This window comes from Cydia amplana, chromosome 10 (assembly GCF_948474715.1).
Source record: "Cydia amplana chromosome 10, ilCydAmpl1.1, whole genome shotgun sequence".
Classification (NCBI taxonomy): domain Eukaryota; kingdom Metazoa; phylum Arthropoda; class Insecta; order Lepidoptera; family Tortricidae; genus Cydia; species Cydia amplana.
The window spans coordinates 17,300,225-17,327,507 of record NC_086078.1 but is presented as its reverse complement, the minus strand read 5'-3'; the positions used below and the strand labels follow the sequence as shown (position 1 = coordinate 17,327,507).

At 39.7% G+C, this 27,283-nt stretch overlaps 1 protein-coding gene across 2 annotated transcripts in view; it reads right to left on the bottom strand.

The window, feature by feature from the left end:
* Positions 1-27,283, bottom strand: part of LOC134651312 (uncharacterized) — a 371,060-nt gene that overhangs the window by 10,079 nt on the left and 333,698 nt on the right. For both annotated transcript variants that reach the window (XM_063506370.1, XM_063506372.1), the window contains 4 exons: positions 12,620-12,798; positions 10,723-10,862; positions 9,528-9,664; positions 4,751-4,936 (listed from right to left, as the gene is read on the bottom strand). In XM_063506370.1, the coding sequence (XP_063362440.1) occupies positions 4,751-4,936; positions 9,528-9,664; positions 10,723-10,862; positions 12,620-12,798 (642 nt within the window). The remainder of the gene's footprint in view (positions 1-4,750; positions 4,937-9,527; positions 9,665-10,722; positions 10,863-12,619; positions 12,799-27,283) is intronic.

Here is a 27,283-nt window from a genome sequence, read left to right as displayed (position 1 = left end):
GGTTCGAGTCTTTAAGCCTCAAAATGAGCGTTATTCACAACACTAGCTATAAATCCACTACTTGACGCTAAATGTGGACTACGAAATAACCCGCGTTTGATAAGAAAACTGATGTATGGAGTTAGCACACACTATCCTTACTTTTTAACCGACTTCCAAATCTAAAAGGAGGAGGTTATCAATTCGGTTGTGTTTTTTTTTTTTATTTTTTTTTTATGTTTGTTACTCCATATCTCCGTCATTACTGGACCGATTTTGAAAATTTTTTTTTGATTGTATGTATATGCATACAGATTGGTCCCGTTTTTGTCAAAACCCAGTTCTGATGATGGGATCCATGAGGAATCGAGGGAACTCCTCAAATCTTAAAGGCATACGTATAGAATTTTATATATTTTCATCAGAAAATCAAGCATTTACATTACAAACTGTGGCATTTGATGAAACGGAACTGCTGATGATGATCAGAACAGAACTCTTCAACGACGCATAGTACACGTTTTGTGATTCTGAATTTCGATTTTGACTTGGACTGGGCCCGGGACTCCGGACTCGGACCCGTACTGGGACTCGGACCCGTACTCGGACTCGGACCCGGATCCGGACACGGACCCGGACCTTGATCCGGAAAACCACTATGATACCTAAACTAAACAAACCACTATGATTACCATAAAATGTATACATATTACCAAATAAAGTATAAGCGCCGTTAAGTGGGTCCAGGCTAGTAGTTAGAGAAGTCGGTTTTTTTCTATTAAAGATTATTTCTCTATGATATAGGTACTTAGGAACCATAGTTCTGTCTTGATTGTCTTGAATATTGCAAGACGTTTATGTATAAAAATAAATACCCAAAAACAAATCTGTGAACATGATTACATGAGCAAGGAAAAGCGATTTAGAACAGGACTACCAACAACACTTACCAAAAACAAAACATCACCAAAAGTTATGAAGATTTCTTCTAAAAGTTACCTTACAACAACGGCGTACTTCAAGGCGTCTTTGCCGTGCCCTATCGCTGATGTATCGAGAAGATTGTACAGCTAATATTTTGCGAGGCGCGAAGCGTTTTAATGATAATTATAATAAATTTTCAATATATTCAGGGTCGAGGAAAGGTGAACTTGAAATTAGATACTTAAAGAAATATTAAAGCCATTAAAGGACAATCGTAAGGTGTCATTCTATGGAATTAGCTTTTTAAACAAAAGTCACTAGTAAATTCATCATTCAGAGACAATTTCAATATGGCGGTTTGTTTACCTACATAACAGTTGTTGAATCTTGAATTTACCGTATTATTTAGTTTTAAGCTATTCGCGTGTACAGCTCACAGAGCCACTGATACTTGTACAGTCAGCAGCAGAAGTTGCTAAGCGGGTGAGGTGTTCAAAATGATCTGCACACACCTTTAATCTCTCAATACCTAATCAAGTCGTGTTAAGTTCATTTTGAACACCTTGGCCGCTTAGCATATTCTGCTGTTGACTGTACTAATAGAGACCATTGTCAGACTTCAACTAACCTTTATAATATAAACCCGCTTCTCAGTCCTATTTACCTATCTTATGTTATCTTATTTTTCCAAGGTTTTCTCACGTAGCGCACTTATAAAGGGACCGACCCAGAAGTTTCTATCGCTTTTGCCACTTTAATAAAAGTGGCGTTCGAAGTTTAGTTCTACAAAGACCTTCATCAATTTGGATCCATATGGGTATATTGAGACATATTTTATTATTATACGAGTTATTTAGACTATGTCACTCCGACAAATGAGACATGAGATGAGACGAATCTGTTAGTCAAAAAGTGTGCAAATTAATTAGGGGCGTTATTCATCCGTAGATCCGAGTTTATACGCTACCTATAGTTGGTCAAACCAATTTGTCAGTCAGTAACAAACAGGAAAACTAACTCATCCTTTTCTTTTGGGTGCTAGCACTAGTGTAAGACAAAGATAGTATGATTCTCTCTGTCTATGTTTGAAATGAGACAGTCCTTTGACAAACTATTAAGCGCCCCTTATTAATTAGCACAGTTTTTGACAAAGTGTTACGTCTCATTTCCTGCTCATGTCTCATTTGTGGGAGTGACATAGGCTAATTTTAGTACCTCTACGTTAAAAAAATTCTAAAGCGTAAACACTAAATTCCATTTGCCATAATTTACATAAATATGTAATTTCTAGATTATCATGATAATAAAATGCTCTCAGTTTAAAAGAAGGTCGTTAAACTACTTAAGATCATGCTAAGAATAATACTACCTACATAATTCTATAATAACTTCTCCCAAGTCAGTTATCTAACTATCTGTAACAAGCTCTAGTGAACGTAGTGAACGTAAAGTAGTGAACGGAAACAGAGCGGGGAGACATTAGAACTTTGAAAATCTGATCTTGGTTTGATATTGTTACTCTTGTGCTACTCGCTCGCATACCAACATAAAAACTGTTTTTACAGCCTCTAGTCATATTCTTGGTAAAGTTAAGCGAAACAACTTTAGCTGGTCGGTTAAAAACATAGAAATAACTTGGCCGAAATTTATTTAATCGCAATTTCATAGTCACTTTTTATTACAATTTCGAGGTTCAATAAACACCCTGTATTGGTGCCGAGCAAGACGCACGATGTCAAATCAATAACATATTTACAAAGACCAAATACCGCTCCAGGAAAGCCCAACTTGGAAGTGCTGAACTTTTAATGATTCCCGCCCTCATTGAGTTTGTATCGACACACTAACTCTATAGGGCGCGTTTGGACTAGCTAGTAGTCAAGTTTGAGAGCTAGTGAACCAGGCAAGTGGCTAGAATCAGCCAATGACTAGTCGTGGCAAGTCTAAAAGTGCCAGTGAGCACTAGCGGCCATATTCGAACTTTAAGATACGTCAAATACTAGAGATTGAAACGATATGGATCGGATATGTCAGTGTCAAACAAGTGTCAAAAGTGACGTTTCTTCAAACAAACGCGTCACATTCCATATCGTTTCAATCTCTAGTATTTGACGTATCTTAAAGTTCGAATATGGCCGTAGGTATCAAGCTGGATGGGAGATATTTACTGAACTTGTGCTTATATGTTGGGTATCTGCCTCCTTAATATCGTAAAAGGTTTGACCGTTATCAGACATGGTAACTTATATGTATACATAATATTTTGCTATGTACATTAATTTAAGCCCTAAGCCTATTTAATCCCAATCGTCAGGACTATTAAGTCTAACTTTTCTCGGCACACACACTGAAAGTTGCCTGACTTGCCAATGCGAAATCTCAGCAGCAGGTAGCATTTCGTTCCAGTCCTACTTTATTGACGCTGATGCTGTTCGACTTGAGTTACTTCTAACAAATCGACGGTTTCAGAGAAAAGGCTTTAAAATCTTTTCAAACGTTATACTTTAACCATCACTCTTCTCCAACGATTTTCCATGCATTAACTTGCATGCGAAGCTATTACGCTAAGACTGAGCCACGTGAACGCAGCACCTACCAGGATGCAGCGATGCTAATGGGTCCGTCAAATGGGAAACAATCTCGGCTAACTCAGTGAGCGGCGTTGCCCCTGGCTAGGGCACACGTGCGGGGCATATAAAGGTCGTAAAGCAAAAGACAACGCGGGATAAAATGACAGATAATGTGTCAGATATTGTGTCTTCAGTCTAATGAGAAACAATCACGGGTAATTCAGTCAGCTTGGCCCCCGGGGCACACGTACGGGGCATATAAAGGTCGTAAAGCAAAAGAGAACGCGGGATAAAATGCAGATAATGTGTCAGATGTTGTGTCTTCTGTCAAACGAGAAACAATCACGGAGACAGTCAGCGTTGCCCTCGGGGCACACGTGCGGGGCATATAAAGGACGCAAGGCAAAAGAGAACAGCGGGCTAAAATATCAGTATAATGTGTCAAAATCGGAAAATTTCGCTCGGATACCTCACAATTGTATATTGCTACAATACATTTACTACCTACATGTGAACCATCAGGGGTTGAAAAGCCGCGGCTCTTTGAAAGAAAAATTTCGGCTCTCTTTAAGCCTTACAAAAAATTAACTGAAAGTTTTTAGACCATCGAAAGCAACACTTGTGCTTCCAAATATATTATTTCTATTCATATTTTACAAAACATAAGCAATAGTATGTGTTAGGGATTGATTGGTAATTATCGCCTGTCATTTGCACCATCGGCATTCACCCGAAAGCCATTATGTTAACGAATTGACAATCTCCTGTAGGAAACTCTTAATTATCCGATATTTTGGGCGGACCGATGCCGATGGCCGGGCCGAATCGATTACACAAAATTATTGACGAAATACTTTCTGGTTAATTGTAAAGCAATTACTTACCTACGAAAACATGTATTGTAACAGTCAGAACATCGATATCTACTAAGAAACTTTTTGTTTAAACCATAATCTTAGGACGCAAAATGAAGTATATACAACTTAAGATCGTTAATTGGTTACAAAATCTCCTTCCAAGTGTTCCAAATCTAACAAATGCGCTATGAATTCGTCACGATTGTCACGAAGGGCTCATTTAGACGGCGCGCGAACTCGTATACGACGTAGTTACATTGCGGACCATTGAGGTTACATCAATTCAGCCGACCGATCAAATGACGTAATGTAATGAAACTCGCATGCGAGTTCTCGCACCGTCTAAATGAGCCCTAGACTCCATTGATGAACGCAAAAAGAGGGCAGCAAAGTGTGAGTAAAAGTGGATAAAAGTGTTACCTGCAATAGCCAGAAGGAGCGCCCAGGGCAAGCCTTAGCAGACCCAGCCAGCAATCTTGCACTAGGAGCTAGATGCAGCACGCATCCACACCGGCATTGAGGACCGACTTCTGACACAACCATGGAGGAGTCTCCAGCCCAGGGCTTGGAGGCGCATTCACAAGCTGCCAGCTCCACAGCTTGACCCTGGGGATGCATTAATATGAATACCATTGGATTATTACTAGGGTTAGTTGTTGATCAATGAAACACTAAAAGTTCAAGCCTTTCTATCTCTGGTGTTTTTAAAGTTACGAGTGTGACATTTCGCATGAAGATAAACAATTTAGTTGGCTATCGTATGGCATTCAAGGTTTCTACTTATCTTTAACAGTTTCTGTATTGTAAACCTTTTTTTGAAAAATGTGTTTTGTTTCATTGTGTCCTTGTGCATGTTTTCAATGAAACACTCTAATTTTTACAGTCGTAACATATAGTCTACCATGAAACATCCTTAATAAACATTAAAACCTTGTAATAAATAAGTTACATTAATACATACATCCTTTCAATCAATTAATGAGAAAGGAAAGGAGAAAATAGTGGTAGGCTGAAATTTGTTATTTAAAAGGTTTCCGAAATATGGAATCGTTATAAGATTGCTGAAATATCTAAAAGCGAAAGACTTGTTTCATTGTACGCACACCTAAGTTTCATTGTGAATCGAAAATCTGGTCGGCACTTACGGCATGCTGCGAGAAAGGCGCCTTTTATGTCCACGGAGCATGATTGCCAACTAGGTGGACGCGGGAGGGTTTTAAGCATCTCCATGCTCGATATCACAAGTTCGACAAGTGACCCTACTTAAGAGAAGCCATACCTGCACCTCTAGCACATGATTGGCGCGACAGTATCTCGCGGCGAGATAGACTACCTGTATTTTTCTGTGTTAATAAAAGAGGGACGGGTAGTCTATCTCGCCGCGAGATACTGTCGCTCCAATCATGTGCTAGCCCGGCATATCAAACAATGAATTGGCCGCAATTGCAACCTGTAAATCTCTACTCTGACACTTTAAATTACTACCATTTTCAATCAGTACACTTATTATTAAAGTTGTTTATGTCAAGGCATTAACTGTTTACAAAGACATTTTGACTTTTTTATTGAAACTAAACTAAACTCAAGAAAATGCTCAGCATATTTACTTGGAACCTAGTCACTCTGAAAGGAAAACTTTTCTTACAGGGCTTAAGACACTTGACGTTTGAAGTTTATTATTACAAAGCTCTCAAGCGCTTCACGGCACTTCACACCAGATGCCAGCACTTTCTCGCGCTTCAAACTTGTAATAGCCTATAAAAACAACTTGCAGAATGGAATTTCACTTAAAACGATTTCGTTTGCATAGCATACTACATAATCATTAATGTGATAATTATTTGCGCGACAGAGATGGAGACACCGTACAACAGTGTACCAATAACAGTGTAACTTTGTCCTGTATTTCTATCTCTGTCGCGCTAATAATGATAGGATTACGAACTTAAAGGCAAGTTCACATGTTCAAGAACTTTGCCGGCACATATAAAAAGCTTAGCTTTTATATAAAACCATCATATTGCTGTAGCAAAATTATATTTCAAGTAAATTCATGTAAACATGACTTGTACAAAAATACATTTCATATCGCTTCACACACTAATCAAAAACGCCTCATTCTTCCTTTTGCTCCTCGTTTGTCTCCTCTCCATCTCCATCAACCGTTTTGACCTCCGATTCCTCCCCTTCTACAGTTTCCCCTTTCACATGCTCCCCTTCTACAGTTTCCCCTTTCACATGCTCCCCTTCTACAGTTTCCCCTTTCACATGCTCCCCTTCCCCTTCTGCCTCTACTCCTTCTCCTTCCACCCCCTCTCCTTCCATATGCTCTGTCTCCACTTCTTCCTGGATCACGACTGTCTTCGACTTCAACATTTGAGATTTTGAGTAAGCCAGATCTCTCAAGATAGACTTCTGTATCTCCAGTTTACTCTGCTCTAACAATTTCTCCATATCAGTAGCTTCATCCTCAGATTTTTCTTCGCTCTCACTTGACTCGACTGATTTAGTTGAAGTCGCGAAGGACATAGCACTTTCCTTGGTTGGAAGGTCAATGTCAGAAGAGAACGGTATAATCTGCATGCTTGGTATAGTCTTGACACTTCCCAAAGTCGAGGACGAAACAGATGATGACACTGAAGCGCGTTTGGTAGATCCGCGTGAAGTTTTAGATGCAATACTCGGTATAGATGTTACTGATTTCTTCGCTACTCGTTTTGGTACAAAACCGAGGTCTCCTTCTTCGTATACTTTTCCGAAAGATGCTAGCGAGTCCATAGATTCAGCCCGCAATGCGTCACGATATTGAGTCACAATCTCCAGAAGGCGTGACAGCAATACTTGCCGGTCCATGATCTCTCTAGTGGTGTCTGACACAGCCCAGTGATCTAATTTGAGAGCCGCTTGTATAGCTATTGCCGCTTCCCTCAAAATCTTCTTCATCTTTTTCGATTCTTTGGCGATCTTTGACGCTTCTACGAGAGATTTATTTTGCTCATTTAATTTTCCATGTAAGTTTTGTTCTAATATTTTAACTTGCAGTGACAAGCTCTCATTTTCTTTCGTCAATTGTTGTATTTTTGTCTGCATTACATTCAAATCGAAGTTACGTTTCTCCATTAGCGCCTTGTCTTTCTGCATATTTTGGAATGCGGTCGTAAGTTGATCGATTACTTTGAGTTGCACAACACTTTTGTTAATAGCTTTGTCTCGCTCTTCCTCAGCAAGCTCCATAGCTACGCGAGCCGCTTGCTCACTTTTCTTGTAGTTTTCATTCTGATCAGCAAGTTTCGTTTGAGTTGCTAATATGTTGTCCAATTCATTATTAATAGCGATATTTTCTCTGATGACTCTGTGCGTGGATGCTGCGATTCTCAGCTCTGTAGCATCTTGAAAATCTTGCGCAAGTTGTAGTAGTCGCCCTTCCATTTCCTTCTTCAACTTATCTTTCCCAACTACGAATTTCTTTTCGGCGTCATATATTATCCTCTTATACTTCATCTCCTGGTCTTTGAAATCCTGTTCTTGTTTCTCATACTTTCTCATCAAATCGTCTCTTATAGCTCTGAATTCCTCCAGCGTGTTAAGTTTACCAGCTAAAAGCTTATTTTCTGAAGTCAGCTGATCTTTCATAATAGTGAAGTTCCTCTCCAGTTCCGCGACAGTCTCCTTAAACTGCGCTGTTTCGATTTCTCTGGTTTCCTCCAAGCCTTTGACTTTTTCTTTGAGCTCAATATTTTCTTCACTCTTATTGTTTAGACATTTTTTCAGGAATGCTATGATATCCGCTCTGTCTTCATCCAATTTCTCGTAAGCTTTCTGCAGCTCTTCATTCCGAAGTTCATACTCATCTACAGCTAATCGAAGCCTAGCAACTCGTCTATTAGCCTCAGCTAACTGTTGCTCTAGAAGTACTCTCTCAACTTCAGTGTTCGCACCTGGCTTTACTGCCGGCGCTTCGCCTTTCCCTTTATCTTTTTTCGGGGCCATAATTCACTTTATAATGCAAAAAATACAAAACGTGTTCTGTTTGTTGTGAAAGCGGTAGATATTGACAAAACTGCTAGACGGTTGCTAGGATACGATATTTATGGGCGCACCGCAATATATTATACTACTCTTTGGCGCACCGATTCGCTTTATCTATTTGCTTAGTGACAACCTCGTTGGAGGGTCGTTATCGTCGTTATTGATAAGTTTAAAAACGACGTATGTCATGAAGGAATGAAGTTTGGCATAAACTTAGTTCATTATACGTAAGATAAACAGGTATTTGAATGCTTTCAACAGTCCACCTTCTCCATATTTACTTATCGGCATACTATGCGAAAGTTTATGTATTTTATTTACCGAGGACGGTGAATTGAAATAGCGTGTGTTTGTCAAACAGTTATAGTTTTAGGTACAGTCTTAAGTAGAATTATGCCAATACTTTTCAACATAAAGTTATCAATTTAAGGTTTTTAATAAATCATCACATTTATTTAAATGAAATATAATGCAAATTTATTTCACTGGATATAATTTATTGAATCAGGTGTTACTTTGCGGAAAGGCATCATATTAAAAAAAATTATAGTTTTTTAATAACCTGCAATATTTTACGATGTAAAGCTCAGCTGGAAGCGCTGGTCGCTTGCCACTGTGGCTGTACACACTCACCTCGCGATACTTAGCTTAGCTTAGCTCCAGCCGACTCACGTTGTCCCTCTCTAACGCATGGCCTATGAAGTGTTGTCTCTCACCTCGCAATACTTGGCGCCGTAAGCAGGCGGTGTTGAGACGCAGAAGCGGTGGCGGCTGCGAGTGCGAGTAGAGCAACGCGCTGGCGAAGGTCACACTCCAGCCGCGTCACGTTGTCCCTCTCTAACGCATGGCCTATGAAGCGCTGTCTCACCTCGCAATACTTAGCTCCGTAAGCAGGGGCTGGTGAGTCACAAAAGCGGTGGCGGCTGCGAGTGCGAGTAGAGCAACGCGCTGGTGAAGCACACTCCTGCCGACTCACGTTGTCCCTCTCTAACGCATGGCCTATGAAGCGCTGTCTCACCTCGCAATACTTAGCTCCGTAAGCAGGGGCTGGTGAGTCACAAAAGCGGTGGCGGCTGCGAGTGCGAGTAGAGCAACGCGCTGGTGAAGCACACTCCTGCCGACTCACGTTGTCCCTCTCTAACGCATGGCATATGAAGCGCTGTCTCACCTCGCAATACTTTGCTCCGTAAGCAGGCGGTGGTGAGTCGCAGAAGCGGTGGCGGCTGCGAGTGCGAGTGGAACAGCGTGCTGGTGATGGGCACGCTGACCACGCCGACCAGGCGCCCCAGCCACCAGCGCCGCCATCTACAGATAAATATACAGGGTGTTTAATATTTAGTCACCTGCAATAATTTACGGGCTGACTATGAGTATAGGTCATACTGAGCAATTTTTACTATGGGACCAACCTCGAAATCGCGAAAAAAAATTTAATCTCCCATAGAAAGGTTAAGGTCAGACAGCCAAAATATATGAAACAAGCATTTTTTTTTCGCGATTTCGGGGTTGCTCTCATAGTAAAAGTTGCTCAGTATGACCTATATATTCAACTCGCAAATTATTGCAGGTGACTAAATAAACACTCTGCATTAATCATGGATATAAAAGTAATAAGAACTATACCAAAAGAGTCTGTTTCGTCACTGTAAATAAAAGTAGTACTTACGTGAAAGAAATTAATTACGAGACGTACAGGAACACCTTTCAATAAACAGATAATCAAACTGTCGTACCTGACAATGGTAAGGTGGGCACACAGTCCATCCTGACATCAGCCACAGCGCCTGTCACAGTTTGCGAGACGTACATGAAGCAGTACTCTGGATACCTCTCACTGAACAGACATCAAACTGTTGTCTGTCAATGGTTGGGAAACAGTCCATCCTGAATCCTGACTGCCATAGCGCCTGCCACAGCCTAACTACGAGACCTACACTAACACCTACCAATTAACAGATCATCAAACTATCGTACCTGACAATGGTAAGGTGGGCAGACAGTCCATCCTGACATCAGCCACATCGCCTGTCACAGTTTGCGAGACGTACACGACGTTTCATTTGTCTACTCTCAATTGCTCAAAGGTTGACTGGAAGAGATCCCTTATAGGGATAAGTTCGCCTTTGTACATTGTATACTTTCTTTTAATTGTATCTTAACCTGTCTTGTGTACACTAAAGTGTTTACATACATACATACATACACGAAGCAGTACTCTGGATACCTCTCGCTGAACAGACATCAAACTGTTGTCTGTCAATGGTTGGGAAAAAGTCCATCCTGACTGCCACAGCGCCTGTCACAGCCTAACTACGAGACCTACACGAACACCTACCAATTAACAGATAATCAAACTGTCGTACCTGACAATGGTAAGGTGGGCAGACAGTCCATCCTGACATCAGCCACAGCGCCTGTCACAGCTTGCGAGACGTACACGAAGCAGTACTCTGGATACCTCTCGCTGAACAGGCGACAGTCAAACGAGACTGTGTGCTGGCCCCTGTTGGAAATAATAATACAATTCTTAAACACAAAACATTATGTACTAAAGTTGTACCTAAACCTATAAAGGTACATGTGACGACTTCTCTTCTGTTTGAACGAGTTAAGAGTTTGTCACTCTAGGCGAGGTTAAATTCATATTTGTTGTAAAATTACCTGAAAAGCTGCAACAATACCTATGTTGTACCTACACTCGTGAAATACAGTGGCTGCATAGTGGCATTCTCTCTTTTTACAAATCTATCCGTACGAGTTACCCAAAAACCTACATTTGTAGGATTTAAAACGAAAACTACTTGGAATTCTAAACGAGCTCGTCGATAGGTCATTACGAGTATCAAACAATATGGTCGATAACTTTATTTTAAATGCAACTGTATTCCTTTAACATAAAGTTTAACTTCAGAAACGCTTAATTGATATAGGATTTCCCGAATATGAATTTTGGAATAATTTGCACATTCACTAACGCAAGGTCTTATCTACCTAGATTCCTTCATTGAAATTTCAACCAAATCCCTTTGAAACAGGGTTAAATTGAGTGTAAATTTAAAGGTTTATGCGCTGTTATGGATGTGTGTTTTATAATTATATTAACGGTGCATTTCTGCGGTGAAATTAGCCGGCATCGCGACCACCAATTAATCTTCTAATGCGGACTCCCGAATATGGCGAATGAGTCGAGTGGTGAAACTGCGGACAGTTAGGGCCACCCCACATCTAGCGTCTTTCGAGCGTCGGCGTCTGGTCAGCGCTATGGAAAATGACGTTGCGTCGACGTTGCGTCGATGTTCGGCCATAGAGTTGTAGACGCCGACGCTCGAAAGACGCTAGATGTGGGGTGGCCCTTAATGGTCAGGTGTAGTTCATGAGAACTAGCTATGAAGCTTTCGTGTTTTCAGCAATACTCGACACTCTTCACTTTCAAATTATAAGAATAATAAAAATAAAACAATCATGCTGGTAAAGACTTGATTCTTCAGAGCGTTTATGAATCTAATTGACTTTTGCACTCTCCACTTAGCCAGGATATATCATATCCATTAGGCATATAAAGGCATATAAATTATTCAATCTACACTTTTAATCACGCAACTGTTTAAATAATCCTTGTAAGGTCCACTATATAAAATTCTCCTATTTTTAATTTTCATTATTTTTTATAATAAACAAGTAGGGATAAGATTCGTCTATTTGACATCATTTCTACGCATATTTTCAGCCGCATTTAGACTACTCATAACCACCTTTGAGAGGAGAGTAACCTTCTTACTCTCATCTCAGCCACTATCCGTCAATATCCGCTTGTCTTACCTTCTCACTCGCCTCTCGGCCACGTATCTCAGCCGCTCCGGGTCTCGTCCAAAGACCCGTACCCTGTCGGCCCCTTCCAGCACGCACTCCGGGTACTGGAAGAGTACTCGCACTCCTTCTCCGCAGGGGAACACGCTGCCACCGTGCACGTTTAACACGAACTGCTCCGACCAGTCCACCCGTAAACTTGTATTAATGGCACTCACTTCAGTCACACCCAAACTTGTGTACTAACCTTCTCACTCGCCTCTCTGCCACGTATCTAGCCGCTCCGGATCTCTTCCAAAGACCCGTACTCTGTCATAGTACTCGCACTCCTTCTCCGCAGGGGAACATGCCCCCGTGCACGTCCAGCATAAACTGCTCCGACCAGTCCACCCGTGAACTTGTATTAATATGACATGGCACCCGCTCCAGTCACACCCAATCTTGTGTACTAACCTTCTCACTCGCCTCTCGGCCACGTATCTCAGCCGCTCCGGATCTCGTCCAAAGACCCGTACTCTGTCGGCCCCTTCCAGCACGCACTCCGGGTACTGGAAGAGTACTCGCACTCCTTCTCCGCAGGGGAACACGCTGCCACCGTGCACGTTTAACACGAACTGCTCCGACCAGTCCGCCTGTGAACAAAGTGGAAGATGAGTTAAAAGCAGTTAGATACAAGGGCCTACTTAAGCAAGGAATCGAAATGACTCGATAGGATCGTCATCAACGAAATCGCTGAGGAGGAATAGAGGGATCAAAATGTATGTGTCTCATTATTACTATTTACTAGTACCACCTAGACTAGTAAAGATAAAGGAGCCAAATAAGGGCCACGGTTGTCAACCCGAAGGATTGTTTTAAAGATATAGAGGCAGAAGGCAAAGGAGTTGTCAAGCGGACCCCAGGCTCCCGTGAGCCGTGGAAAACGCCCGGGATAACGCGAGGAAGAAGATAAGGAGAGACGAATAGCCTGATGCATTCATTTTATGCTCTCTACAATTTTCTCGATTTAAATAGACACTTATACGATGCTAAGCAGGAATTTGTGATGAAAAGGCATTTTATAACGCCTTTTATTCATACGAGAGACATTTGCATGCGTGGTAAGCGTACGAGAAATTTTGCATAATTTCTTAAAATAGTCCATGAAGGAATCATATTCTCAGGAAAGATATAGACTATATATTTTATTTTCCACGTCTATTATGCAATACTATTTATTTGACAACGTACTCATACATCGTGAGGAAAACGGACTACTCCCAATAAGGCCTAGTTTACCCCTAGTTTGAACTAGTTTGAAGGTCAGATGGCATCGCTTTCGTCAAAAGTGGTGCCTAAGCCAATTCTTAAGATTAGTTGTCAAGCGGACCCCAGCCCCAGCCCAGTCATACAAACGAATTATCCAAAATTTGCCACTGAAATTTGAACCTAAATTGTAGGAAATAGAGTTGATTTTGCGTTGTTTGAAAATTGAACGAAACAAAGTAAAAGCGACTCTGTTCCAATTGAACATTGTTTAAATTACATCGAACTGAATAGGTACTATAGGTAGGACCTTGGGCCTTAGGAGGATAAGCCGGGATAACAAGGAAGAAGAGAAGTAGGTACTCGTACGTGGTATCCGCATTTGATGGCTCCCTAAATATTTTTGGCAGACTAACGGCGTTATTCATAATCGTCTGCTAAGTTAATCAGCCGATGATTATCGTTTGTGGGCGTTTTTAGGGTTCCGTAGCCAAATGGCAAAAAACGGAACCCTTATAGATTCGTCATGTCTGTCTGTCTGTCTGTCTGTCTGTCTGTCTGTTTTTATGTTATTTCAACTCAGAGAATCACGAGCTCTTTCTATCCTAATAGGAGAAAAAAAGTGTCCCAAAATTTCCATACATTTTTCGGTCTTTCCATTCCGCGACCGCCACACAAAGTCTATGAAAATTGGTGACGGAATGGAAATAAAAACCTTACCTGACACTTTTTTTCTCCTATTAGGATAGAAAGAGCTCGTGATTCTGAGTAGAAATAACATAAAAAATCCCAAATTTGAAAAAAAAGTGTAGGGGACAACTTTAAAAAAAAAACGCCCTTGTCCCTCTCTATGGCATACCGACAGATAGGGACAAACGACGATCATCAACTGATTAAGTTAGCAGCCGTTTATGAATAACGCCATAAAGAGCAAGGGAAATTTTAGTAGAACCAAGTTAAATCAAGTCACGCCAGTCTTCAAAACTCTAAAGAGTGTTGAATACTGCTATTCAACACTAAAACACTTAAGTACCAAACATTCCGCAATAAAAGCACCAGAAAGCAAATAATTTATGCTTCCTTTAAAATTGAAACAGGAGTTTGCAGCAGATTATCAATAACACAAATGTTCTTTCCGACATTATACTAGAAACAATTCTCACTACTTCCAAATCCTCGTATCTAACTAACCATTCTTTTCAAAAGCAGCTTTATTCTTACAGTATAAAGTTTCAATTTCAATATCAGAAGTAGAGATGGGATGTTGAGAAAGTAATTGAACAGCTTCGATAACACGCCCGGGCGATAAATCTTGATTTTACTTCGCTTATTGTTTTATTTATTTGCATGTTGTTTGCTTTAGTACTCGAAGTTAACTAGATTACTGGATTATGACTAGATAGATGAGTAGTAGCTTTATATAAAATATTTGTAGTGATATTCGATTATATATTGTTGTTGAAACGCGCTAGGGCAAACAATGTTTTTGATGGACATGGCCTGAATGTGCTTTTGACGGGTCACGAGTGTTACAGCCATATTCGAACTTTAAGATACCTACGTCAAATATTGGATATTGAAACGATATGGATCGGATATGTCAGTGTCAAACAAGTGTCTAAAGACTCTAAAGTGACGTTTCTTCATACCTATAGATAGACTTCTTAACTCAAAACATCTTTTTAATTTAAGATTAGTAGTTAAGTTTTGTAAAGATGCATGCTTTTTTATTAAATAAACAGATTAAATTTCAATTTTTTTTTCAAACAAGCACGTCACTTTTGACACTTCTTTGACACTGACATATCCAATCCATATTGTTTTAATATCAAATGGGGCATTATCTATGAAAAGGGACCTTATGGTCGATGGCGCTTACGCCGCACAGCGTCGCGCTGCTTTAAATTTATATCGGAGCATCGTTAATAATGGCGTAACCGCCATCGACAATAAGGTCCCTTTTCATAGATAACGTCACAAATAAACAATTGAAACTTTAAAAAATTAGATAGTTTATATAATGAAACCTGAAACGAGGAGTGGAACAATGATAATGAATCCCACTCGTCCCATCGTCCCACACATTAGACTCATTACTAATGATGGTGGATAAAAAGTAAATTGTTCCAATTAATGTATTTTCCGTACAACCTACGAGTATTTAATTATGATACTATTTGCGTAAATCCCTTAAACCGATGCCCTAAACCTTGACCTTTTCCTGAAATCAAACCTTTTCTCGTCTGAAAATAAAATTACAGTAGGTAAGTACCTACTTTCACAGTAATAGTAGGTACATTACGATACAACTGATACAAGTGCGAAAAATAGGATATTCACAACGAGTGGGCGATCTTCGGCGGCTTCGGTAGTGTTTTAATTTCGCTCCCGACCCGTGGTCCAACCGCTATGTCCAACTGGTTGTGCCACGGGTAAGTACAATTATCCGTAGTCCAACCGATTGTACCACGAGGAAGCAAGTTTACCCGTGGTCCAATCGGTTGGACTACGGGACACTAAGTTTATCGGTAGTCCAACACTAAAAAAAATTTTTACCCGTCGTCCAACTGTTGCACCACGGAAACGCACGTTTACCCATGGACCAACTCACATAAAGGCAAAAAGGTTATCTTAGTCAATTGATTGATTGCAACCTTGTTTCGATGACGATTAGAAATTGACACCAGTGTCAAAGCTTGCAGTCTTATCTCTACTGGACTCAAACTGGACACCACTAGAACAATAAAATGATTAGAATCATGCTATCTCTTTCGCACTCGTACGTTCTTAGAACGCATCTTGTTATCAGTAGGGTGGCGTAATGCAGGTAGTAAAGTAAGTAGAGTCAGACCGAGAAAAGTCTGCAGCGATTTTGATAGCCCACGCAGTGCAAGTGTAATTTTAAACGTCAATCTTCTATGAATTTATGACGTGTAAATAACACTTGCACTGCGTGGGCTATCAAAATCGCTGCAGACTTTTCTTGGTCTAACTCTACGCGGCTAAAGTGTAGAATCTAAATATTGCCGTTGAAACCATGTTTTGCACCTCAGATATCGATTTTGAATGCAAGCAGTCACTTTCAAAGAATGTCACTAAAATGTCCCAAAATAGGACACCTTTCAATATTGAAGTTGAAAAGATGTTTAGAATCCTCTGGTTACCTCAGATATCGATTTTAAACGCAATCGGGTAATTTCTAGAAATGTCCCAAAAAAGGTCATCTCAATATTTCCCTCGGAAACAAGTTTCGAAACCTTTGGGCACCTCAGATATCGATTTTGAACGCTATCGGTTAATTTCAAGGAAAGTCCCGAAAATGTTCCAAAAAGGACATCCTTCATATTGCCGTCGGAAACATGTTTCGGAACCTTTGGTAAACTCAGACACCGCTTTTGAACGCATTTGGTCAGTTTCGAAAAATGGCCTAAATAAAAAGGACATTAGGTAGGTAAGATACATACAAAGTAATCGTCAATACGAATTGATGATTGAGGATTGAGGATTGACCGATCAATTCGAATTAACGATTAGTAATCTTCAATCTTCAATCAGTAGATTTAGAATTAGTTTCGTCAATCGTCAATCGTCAATTCTAATTGATCAGTCAATCCTCAGTCATCAATCGTCAATTCGAATTGATTTTTTACCAACAGTGATCACTAGTACAGTGCTCTGCCATCTGAGCAGCTCATCTGGTAGCTCAGATGGCAAAGCACTGTACTAGTGATCCAGTGGTCGTGGGTTCAAGTCCCACCCAAGACAGTGAATTTTTCCACTTTTAATTTATTTCGAAGCTTAATAGCATCGTTCGCAGACGTTTCTGCTTAATACAAAATTAATTATTAAATCTAGGTAAATTTTGTTATAAATCATTCATATTACAATAGTTATTAGAGATTTATAACAAAGCATTATTAAATTTATTATATCTTCTTATTATTATTTATTAACCATATAATTGTAGCTTTATTTAAATCGGAAATAAAAATTCATTAAACGTCACAATTCGATACCTCAGTCTAGGTGTCATCCAATCGTAATCGCTTGCTGTGACAATCGATTTGGGTTAGTTACATCTCTATATACGTCAGTCATAATGTGTCAAATAATGCAAATACGAATAATTCCACTATAGTTAATTATTAGGTAACAACTTTAGAATAATAAGGTTAAAAAGAATAAGATTTATTCTGTTGCGAGTAGCGAGAATATTTTGTTTATTAAAGTTATATTTTTAGGTTTGTATTTTGTATGTGTTTGTTTTTTGAATTCGCATACCTACAAATTCCAAAAAATGCTAAAGATCCAAAAAATGCAAGTCTTTATTTCATTCAAAACCATTGCAAATCTTACAATGCACAAGGGCTGGAGTCTCCTTGTTGTAAGTTATTTACAAAATAACCTGTGCTAGGAGGCACCGTGTGTCTTCCGTGTGTGTGTGTGTCTGTGTGTCTGTGTGTCGGTGTGTCGGTGTGTCGGTGTGTCGGTGTGTCAGTGTGTCTGTATGTCTGTGTGTCGGTGTGTCGGTGTGTCGGTGTGTCAGTGTGTCTGTGTGTCTGTGTGTCTGTCTGTGTCTGTGTACATCAACTGTGATCTACCTATTTAGTACCTAGTAGTAAAACACCTTATTGAACTGAATAATGTATAATAGTTAAAGGATTGTTTTTTTTTTACAAAATTTTACGCTTAGTAGTTTTGGAGATAAGTATTAGACCTCAGCAGAGCACTACCCGTACCTCTCTAATTAATACCGCTACAAAAAGACGGGTTATCTATCTTTCGGGCGATATACTGTCGCGCCACTCCTCCTGTAGTCCTGTGCTAGGCCGGAAGGTTTTTTAGCCCATATCTCAAATTACTTTTAAACTATTTATCTTTAAATTATAAATTAGAGATTCTCTCAATGAGATATTTCCACTTCATATTGTAACACGATAATTATAGTTTGCAAAACATATTTTTTTAATTTTTAAGAGTAAATTTACGTTTCATGTCCGTCTTTGGGCTACAGACTTAGGTACCTACTTCAATATCTGTACCAAATTTTAACTGTAGTTTTTAACTGGTCGCGTAGTTTCGGAGCAAATAGGCTACAGACGGACAGATAGGCAGACGTTTTTTCCTTTTGTGGTACGGAACCCTAAAAATCGGTACAATGCGTCTCGGGTGATGGAGAGTTTCGTATCTTCGTAGGAGTCTCTGTGCTTCTAATTCTTTTGAATCTCTATAAAAAAATGTAGTAATTTATGCTTAGAGTTTCCTACTGAACAATAGATGCCGCTACATGTCATAACTGTACGAACTGCACCTACTTAAATATTGACAATTAGGAAAGACGTTAATGCCGTCGGTCTTACTCAAGTCTTACTCCATCATTTAATTAAAGGTAATAAATAGGCAACGATTATCTATGCATAATAAAAAAAATAGCTGTCACCTTATGTCATATAGAATACAATCCAAAATGACATTTTAAATAATCATTAATAAACAATTTGCTTATAAAATATACAGTCGTGATATATTAAATTTCATCATCTTGGTAATTGTATAATTTTCCTGCAAATTAATTAATTTTTATATTAAATGTATAAGAAAAAAAATTAAATACCCAACCACGACTTCATAAACATTGTGCGATTTATATTTTAACTATAATAATATTCTTAAAACGCTGTAGCTACGTTCAAGAAATGTAGCGAATATAAAGAAAAATTGCGTCACTCGTCCTATCGTCCCTGATAATGTAGGGCTATATTGGAGTTGAAGTAGAACTAGCATGTTGACGCTGACAATAAGAGACCATTTGAGAATATCGTTGAGCCCGGCGTGCCTGTTGTGTTCGAAGGCATCGTCGGACCTCCGAGAACCTCGGCCCGAAGACGTCATTACCGCAGTGGTACATACCCGGACGCCAAATCGTAGGCAGGTCGCAAAGCGCTAAGTGTGATGTTCCAACAGAGTACCGGTGTGTAACGACTGAAGGGCGTGTAGCCCGCGCCAGATTCCCTGCTACTAAGCGTCTGGCGTATCCAGAACCTGTGCTGTGTGATATATATGCCGGAGAAAATAAATTCATTGAAGTTATGCTGACAATCAATCTTCAAACGAGAACGAACGGGAGAAGGTAACGTGGTGGCGGTTCCTGGGCCGAACCCACTGGTTTGCTTTGGATAAGAAGTGTAACGTCTGCTATGATTTGTAATCAGTCTCGTCCAGTAATGAGTTGAATATCGTATTTCATTGAAAGCCCTCGTCATCCACGATTGAAGGTTCTGATGTACTGTCTCTAGTATACATATAATAAATAAGTGACATTAATACATATATGCTTTCAATCAATTAATGAGAAAGGAAAGGAGAAAATAGTGCTAGGGGGCTATTCATAAATTACGTCATTTCAAATTGGGAAACCGTGGGGGGGGGGGGGGTCTGAACATCGGATGATGGTAGCATGACGTAGGAGGAAACGGGGTCATTCGAAGCATGATTTTTGAATGATTTTAGGGAGGGGTCAGAAATCGTCAAAAATAGATGACGTAATTTATGAACAGCCCCTAGGCTGAAATTAGTTATTTAGTTAAGGTTTCCGACATATGGATTGATTATAAGATTGCTGAAGTGAGACCTGAGAGTGCACCAGCGATGCTCTTAGCCAGCGGTCGGCAACCCGTGGCCCGTGAAGCTGTCACTTGCGGCCCGCGAAGCCTCCCTGTCGTTTTTTTGTATGTTATATTGACAAACGACAATGTCTGATAAAGTCATAAATATTAACAATGTGCGGCCCGCGTCAACTTCGTTAACTACTATGTGGCCCTTGGCTGCTAAAAGGTTGCCGACCGCTGCCTTAGCGGTAGAAAGCACTCGCTGTGGCCGAAAACGGCTAGATGATGATTTGATTTGATGACCTATATATTATGTATTAATTATTTTACCCTAGAATAGTTGGTCAAACCAATTTGTCAGTAACTTACAAAAGTGCTTACAAATAAAACTATACTCATTCTTTTCTTTTGGGTGCTAGTACCAGTGTAAGACATAGATAGTATTATTCTCTCTGTCTATGTTTGAAATGAGACAGTCCTTTGACAAACTATACCACCTAACACCAGCGTTTATATTAAAATAAACGTTTGTTTTGCTATTGTCTATGATTTTGGTAAAATACAAAGAGCATATAATCACTACGTTCTAAAACAAAAAAACATAAAATAGTGACATTGTCACTGCAATAAACTGTCATTTCAATATACCTATTTCTTTCAAAAGCAGTGATATTGTATTCATAAAATGTATTTAAAAAGTATTAATAAAATAAAATAATGATTTATAGAAATAAGAAAAGTGTCTGCACCGTATTCTTCAGTATTTTGGTCACATTGCTCGCAGAAGCTCTGACAATCTAGAGCGCCTTATAGTCACCGAGCAAATCTGGTTCCAACCACCCTGGAGATGCAAGTGGACATATATATACATTTATTTCCAGGGATATATACAAGAGAACATGTTGAAATACCTTGAGATAAGTATTTTATAGTTATTGTGGACAACTGGCCTGTTTTTTTTAATAGGTGTGTAGTCTATGTAATTTTAAGCGTGGTGTAAGTAGTGACTGAAGTGCTCTTAAAATTCGATCGGGCCTACTAAGTGTCATATAAAGTGAAATCCCTACTACACAATGTTATAAATGCGATAGCAACTTTTCCTGTATGTCACCCAGCTCTTCACGCTTAAACTATTAGAACTGATTAAGATAACATTTGACAGGGAAATAACATAGAATAAGGAATGGAATGGTTGTATACCTAGTGCTTATTCTACACAAACAAAGCGACCAGTAATACATAGTTATATTATTAACAACAGACTCCTAGCCTAGGCGGTAGTGACCCTATGAAGCTAGAGGCCCTGGGTTCGAACCCCGGTGAGAGCATTCATGTATTTGGGTGTTTCTAGACAAAAAAGCCTTTGGGCCTTTTTCCATGCGTACCAAACCCAATCAGTACTTCAAATGCATAGTATACCTACAGTAATAGTAGTATTAGTTTGCAGATTTCAATACAAGAATCATCCTTTCACTTTAATAGGTACCTAACTTTTGCAGCATTACATAAAAGTAATCGCAGTGCACGTAGGTATGTATGTAATTATATAGTTAAGGGTGTATGTATGTTAGTACCTATATTACGATAATATGAATTACCTACTAATTTACAAAATAATGACGAAGATGAGGATATTTGTGAATATAAACGATGCTTATATGTACATACTCGTACAAACTACTTAAAATTGAGACCAAGACTGCTTTCACCCTAGTTAATAGCGACCCTAAGTTATGCTACTTTAGAAGTAAATAGGTGGCCGGCCCCGGGTTCGCATCCTGGTATAAAAAAAATCCTATTGTTGAGACTTGGAGCTGTTTTCTATCCACTTAATTGGCCACTAGAGTTGAGACTAAAACGAAGACAATGGATTGTGGGCTAATCGATAGAGTCCCTGGCTAAGAAGTTGGCAGCCTCTGGTTCGAATCCTGGTTGGGTACTTTATTTGTGAGATTTGAGAAGTTATTTATGCACTATATTTCCACTACCTACTCGTTTGAATCAAATGTAACAAAAACGATGTTAAAGAAAAAAGTACTAAACGGTATTTTAAAAGCTAAATAGAACTGATACCAACGACGATTCAACGGAGCCCGTTTTGTCGCCTAAATATTAGTGTTTAGTTTTTTTTATTTATGCCTTTTGGTATTAAGTCCCCCATTAGTTCAAGAAAATGATAGATGTGATAAAAAAATAAAACCTACATATTTTATTCTACTTGCAGTGAAAATTTGCGTAATTATATGGAAACGACACCGCAATGAACTATTCTGCGAAACTGCTCCTGAAAGATGGATTGTTGTCATAAGGTATGTTTATTAAATAATACTATTCTGGTAATTTTGCTGTGTTCAGTGTGTTGCCCCGCGTGACTGATGAGAGACAAATGAGAATAATTCATATGAATGTATCTATTCCCATTTACCTAATGCCATGAGAATGGGAAAATAGGAACACACCGTCAACTCGCTGTTATAGTTATCGGCCCTATCGCTCGTTCTATAATCCCAGGGTAATCTCTTTAGGCTTTAAGCACCTTTGAAAACATACTTATTACCGTGTCTTACTATTTTAGTCAGTCTCGGTACAAAAAGTACTGAAGTTGATTGAAGTAGCACGACTATTTAATACAAACGTTTCGAAGGATTACAATTATGCACTACATCTGTACAATATGTAATTTTATTTACCATTTCTCAGAAATAAAGATTCCGTTTGATTAACCAATATGTACTCATAGAGTTAACGTTAATATTTCATACAAAAAAAGTTGATCAGCTAAAAATTGGGCCTGAAAATGCAAAAAAGTAACTTGTTTTATTATAAATCAGGATGATAGCCACCCAAGAGTATGGCCAAGGGTTTTGTTATTAAATCAAGAAAAACATATATAATATATGTTATACTTACAGAGGTACATGGGATAGTATGTACATAGGCGACCTGTCTGGCCTAGTGGATAGTGACCCTTCCAGCGAAGCCGATGTTCCCGGATTCGAATCCCGGTAAGAGCATTTATTTGTGTGATGAGCACGGATATTATTTGTTCCTGAGTCACGGGTGTTTTATATGTATAATATCTGGGAGACCGAGCTATGCTCGGAAAACATACAAAAACTCAAAAATAAGCGTTTTCCCAGAGATAAAACCTACCTAGATCGATTGTTTTCCCCCGAAAACCCCCATGTAGCTAATTTCATCGAAATCGTTAGAGCCGTTTCCGAGATCCCCGAAATATATATATAAATAAATAAATAAACAAGAATTGCTCGTTTAAAGGTATAAGATAGGTATGTATGTATCTATTTAAGTATATATATCGTCGCCTATTACCCATAGTAGTCACCTGCAATAATAATATTACCCTTCGAAGGCCGCATTAATATGTGACACGCTTTTATGGCTCTATAAATAAAATCGTACACTGACTGTACAAGCTTTGCGTAGTTTGGGTCTAGGTCGATCTGTGTAAGATTGTCCCCAAATATTTATTTATATTTAACAAACCAACGTGGAGACTTTCTGAAAGTCTTTCCCCATGACCAGATTTTTGGCCCACATATCGGTATATGTGGGCCAAAAATGTGGGTGTTGTCGGTACAAGCAGCTGTTTTGCCTTTTGGTATGTACCTAACTGATATTTAAATAAATTTTGACTTATTGTGTTTTACGCTTTTAGGTAAGTAGGTATAAAGTAACTTGACGTTATTCGCGATTTCGGTAAGGTCAGTGTCAAAAAGACCATATAAAGTATAAGGGAAGACCATTTACAAGCTCTTTCCTCGCTTTTAACTGTTTTTAATTTTGCCAGTCGGAGTCTAAAAGACTTCAGCGTCGTCTGAATTGTTGCCTTTTGCGCATGCCACAAACTATGTGTTTTTCAGTTTATCACTACATAGTATAAAACAAAGTCGCTTCCCGCTGTCTGTCTGTCTGTCTGTTTGTATGTATGCTTAGATCTTTTTTCTAAACTACGCAACGGATTTTGATGCGGTTTTTTTTAATAGAGTGGTTCAAGAGGAAGGTTTATGTATAATTTATTAACCCGTGCAAAGCCGGGGCGGGTCGCTAGTAATTCATATCACTGTAAATACTTAAAAAACACACACACAAATAAAACTATTTCATAAAATAATTTGATTTGTTCCCAAAGTTGTAGGTATTATGTATGTTACTTTATTCTATGTAAGTACCTACGTTTTCATGTGTTTGTGTGCTTGGTTGCAAATAAATAATTTGAAATTAAAATATAACAGAGCACGTATTTCGAAATGCTTGTTTATTTAATGTATGGAAATAAAGTAAGTAGGTAAGCGTAATCAAAACTAAAACGCACAATTACTTTTTCAGAGATGCAAGTATGTACGACTTTCAATATGTACGACAAGCCTACGACAATATGTACGACTAAATCTGAAGCAAACAAGACGAAATTTATCCTCATATTTATCAGTATAAGTTTTCTGATTATTATGTATTCTCGATATTGACTAATAAATTAAACTATGTTGTGCATTAGAATGCCAGTATCATCCGGAATGCGTGTTATATCTCTGGTGGATATTGTGTATTCTAATGCACAGAATTTTTTGTTGTGTGCTGAATCTGAACAAAAATTCATGGGATCCATAAATTGAAATTATTAAAATAAACCTAATGAGGATTGCCCATAGTTTTTGTTTGGTTAGGAGTAAGAGAAGCATTCCTTTTTACCAATTGAGAAATGCCCTTGTTTCTTGCATCGTCCTGATTTAGGTCAACCGTAAACTTAGATTAGTAGTATTAAGATCATCTCTAGGGTACTTTTGGAGGTTTTATCCTACTTACTATGACAATGTATGAATTTGGAAAGTAAAAAAAATGGTAAGGAGTCGCCGTACATAGCCGCCGCCATACAAACGTATTTTATAACGACATGCTAAAATAATATGAAATTTGGCATTAACATTGAAGTAGCATATATTTAACAATTATTACCCCTGTCTGCCCTTCCGTCCGTCTGTCTGTATGTCTGTCTGTCTGTCTGTCTGCCTCTCTTCGTCTGTCTGTCATTCAGTTGAATAAGTCATACATTGTTCTATACGAACATTGAGCAGATTTAACAATTTTTACACTTGTCAGCCATTTGTTCGTTTGACTAGTGTAAAAATTTGTGTCTCTACGTATGTCTGTCTTTCAGTCCATCCGACCGTCTGTCTGTCAGTCAGTACGTCCGTCCATCTGTATCTCAGTCCGTGAGTCCGTCTGTCTGACCGGCCGTCCGTCTGCCTGTTAGTTTGTGTCTCTTTTTGTCTGTCTGTCCGTCCGTCCGTCCGTCTGCCTGTTAGTTTGCGTCTCTTTTTGTCTTTCTGTCTGTTTGTCCGTCCGTCCGTCTGTGTATATGTCTACCTGTAAGTTTGTGTCTCTGTTTGTCTGTCTCTCTCTCCGTCTGTCTGTCTGTCTGTCCGTCCGTACGTCTGCCTGTCTATATATCTTCATGGCAGTTTGTGTCTCTGTCTGTCTCTCCGTCTGTCTTTCTGTCTGTCTGTCCGTCCGTCCGTCCTTCCGTCTGAGTGTATGCCTGTCTGTCTGTCCGTCCCTCTGCCTGTCTATATGTCTTCATGTCAGTTTGTGTCTCTGTATGTCTCTCTCTCCGTCTGTCTTTCTGTCTGTCTGTATGTCTGTCCGTCCGTCCGTCCGTCCGTCCGTCCTTCCGTCTGAGTGTATGTCTGTCTGTCCGTCCGTCCGTCCTTCCGTCTGAGTGTATGCCTGTCTGTCTGTCCGTCCGTCTGCCTGTCTATATGTCTTCATGTCAGTTTGTGTCTCTGTCTGTCTCTCTCTCCGTCTGTCTTTCTGTCTGTCTGTCTGTCTGTCTGTCTGTCTGTCCGTCCGTCCGTCCGTCCGTCCGTCCGTCCGTCCGTCCGTCCATCCGTCCTTCCGTCTGAGTGTATGTCTGTCTGTCTGACTGTCTGTCCGTCCGTCCGTCCTTCCGTCTGAGTGTATGCCTGTCTGTCTGTCTGTCCGTCCGTCTGCCTGTCTATATGTCTTCATGTCAGTTTGTGTCTCTGTCTGTCTCTCTCTCCGTCTGTCTTTCTGTCTGTCTGTCTGTCTGTCTGTCCGTCCGTCCGTCCGTCCGTCCGTCCGTCCGTCCTTCCGTCTGAGTGTATGTCTGTCTGTCTGTCTGTCCGTCCGTCCTTCCTTCCGTCTGAGTGTATGCCTGTCTGTCTCTCCGTCTGTCTTTCTGTCTGTCTGTTTGTCTGTCTGTCTGTCCGTCCGTCCGTCCTTCCGTCAGAGTGTATGCCTGTCTGTCTCTCCGTCTGTCTTTCTGTCCGTCCGTCTGTCTGTCTATCCGTCCGTCTGTCCGTCCGTCCGTCTGTCTGTCCGTCCGTCCGTCCGTCTGAGTGTACGTCTGTCTGTCTGGTAGTCCATCCATCTGTCTGTCTTTCTGTCCGTCCGTCTGTCTGTCTGTCCGTCCGTCTGTCTGTCTGTCTGTCCGTCTGTCTGTCCGTCCGTCCGTCTGTCTGTCTGTCTAAGATAGTTAACTATAATAAATAGTGACCTAATGTTTAAAGCTTAACTTAAACTGCTGCTTATAGAAAAAGCATGTTATTATAGCATTGACGAATTTATAAATACTCGATGAGGTCGTTGACTACTGCATCATAATTAAAATATTACCTAATGTTTACAATATGAAACGTAAATGAGTAATTTAAAGAACATATGTAAGTACCTACCAACATATATTTTGTGTAAATAGTGTATAAAATGTGACCTGTAAAATCTGCTATTACCAATAAAGATCTGTATTCTGTATTAATAGATTAGATAACAAGATGTACCTTTATTGGATGGTTTCAATATAAAGTACCTAGGTAGAGATATTACAGGCATGTGTCGAAGAATAAAATATGAATATTTATACGTCGCGTAGCACATATTTACCCGGAACATTTTGGGCATATACTGGAAGGATAGGGTCACGAACGAGAGGGTGCTTGAGATTTCTCAGCTGCCCATCAGCCTCTTTGCGCTGCTAAAGCAAAAACGCTTATGCTGGACCATGTGCATCGAATGCAACCACAATGCAACCTTCTCGTTTGCCGCGGCATGTTTTGCTTAGCGCCATAGCTGATGGCAAGAGAAGCGTCGTTCGGCCAATGCTACGACATAAGGACTGCGCCTGGCGAGACATGCACGCCTTCAACATACCAGTTCAAAAATGGGAGGAGCTTGCCGAGGACAGAGTCAAGAGGCGCAAAATGGTATTCAACGGATACGTCTA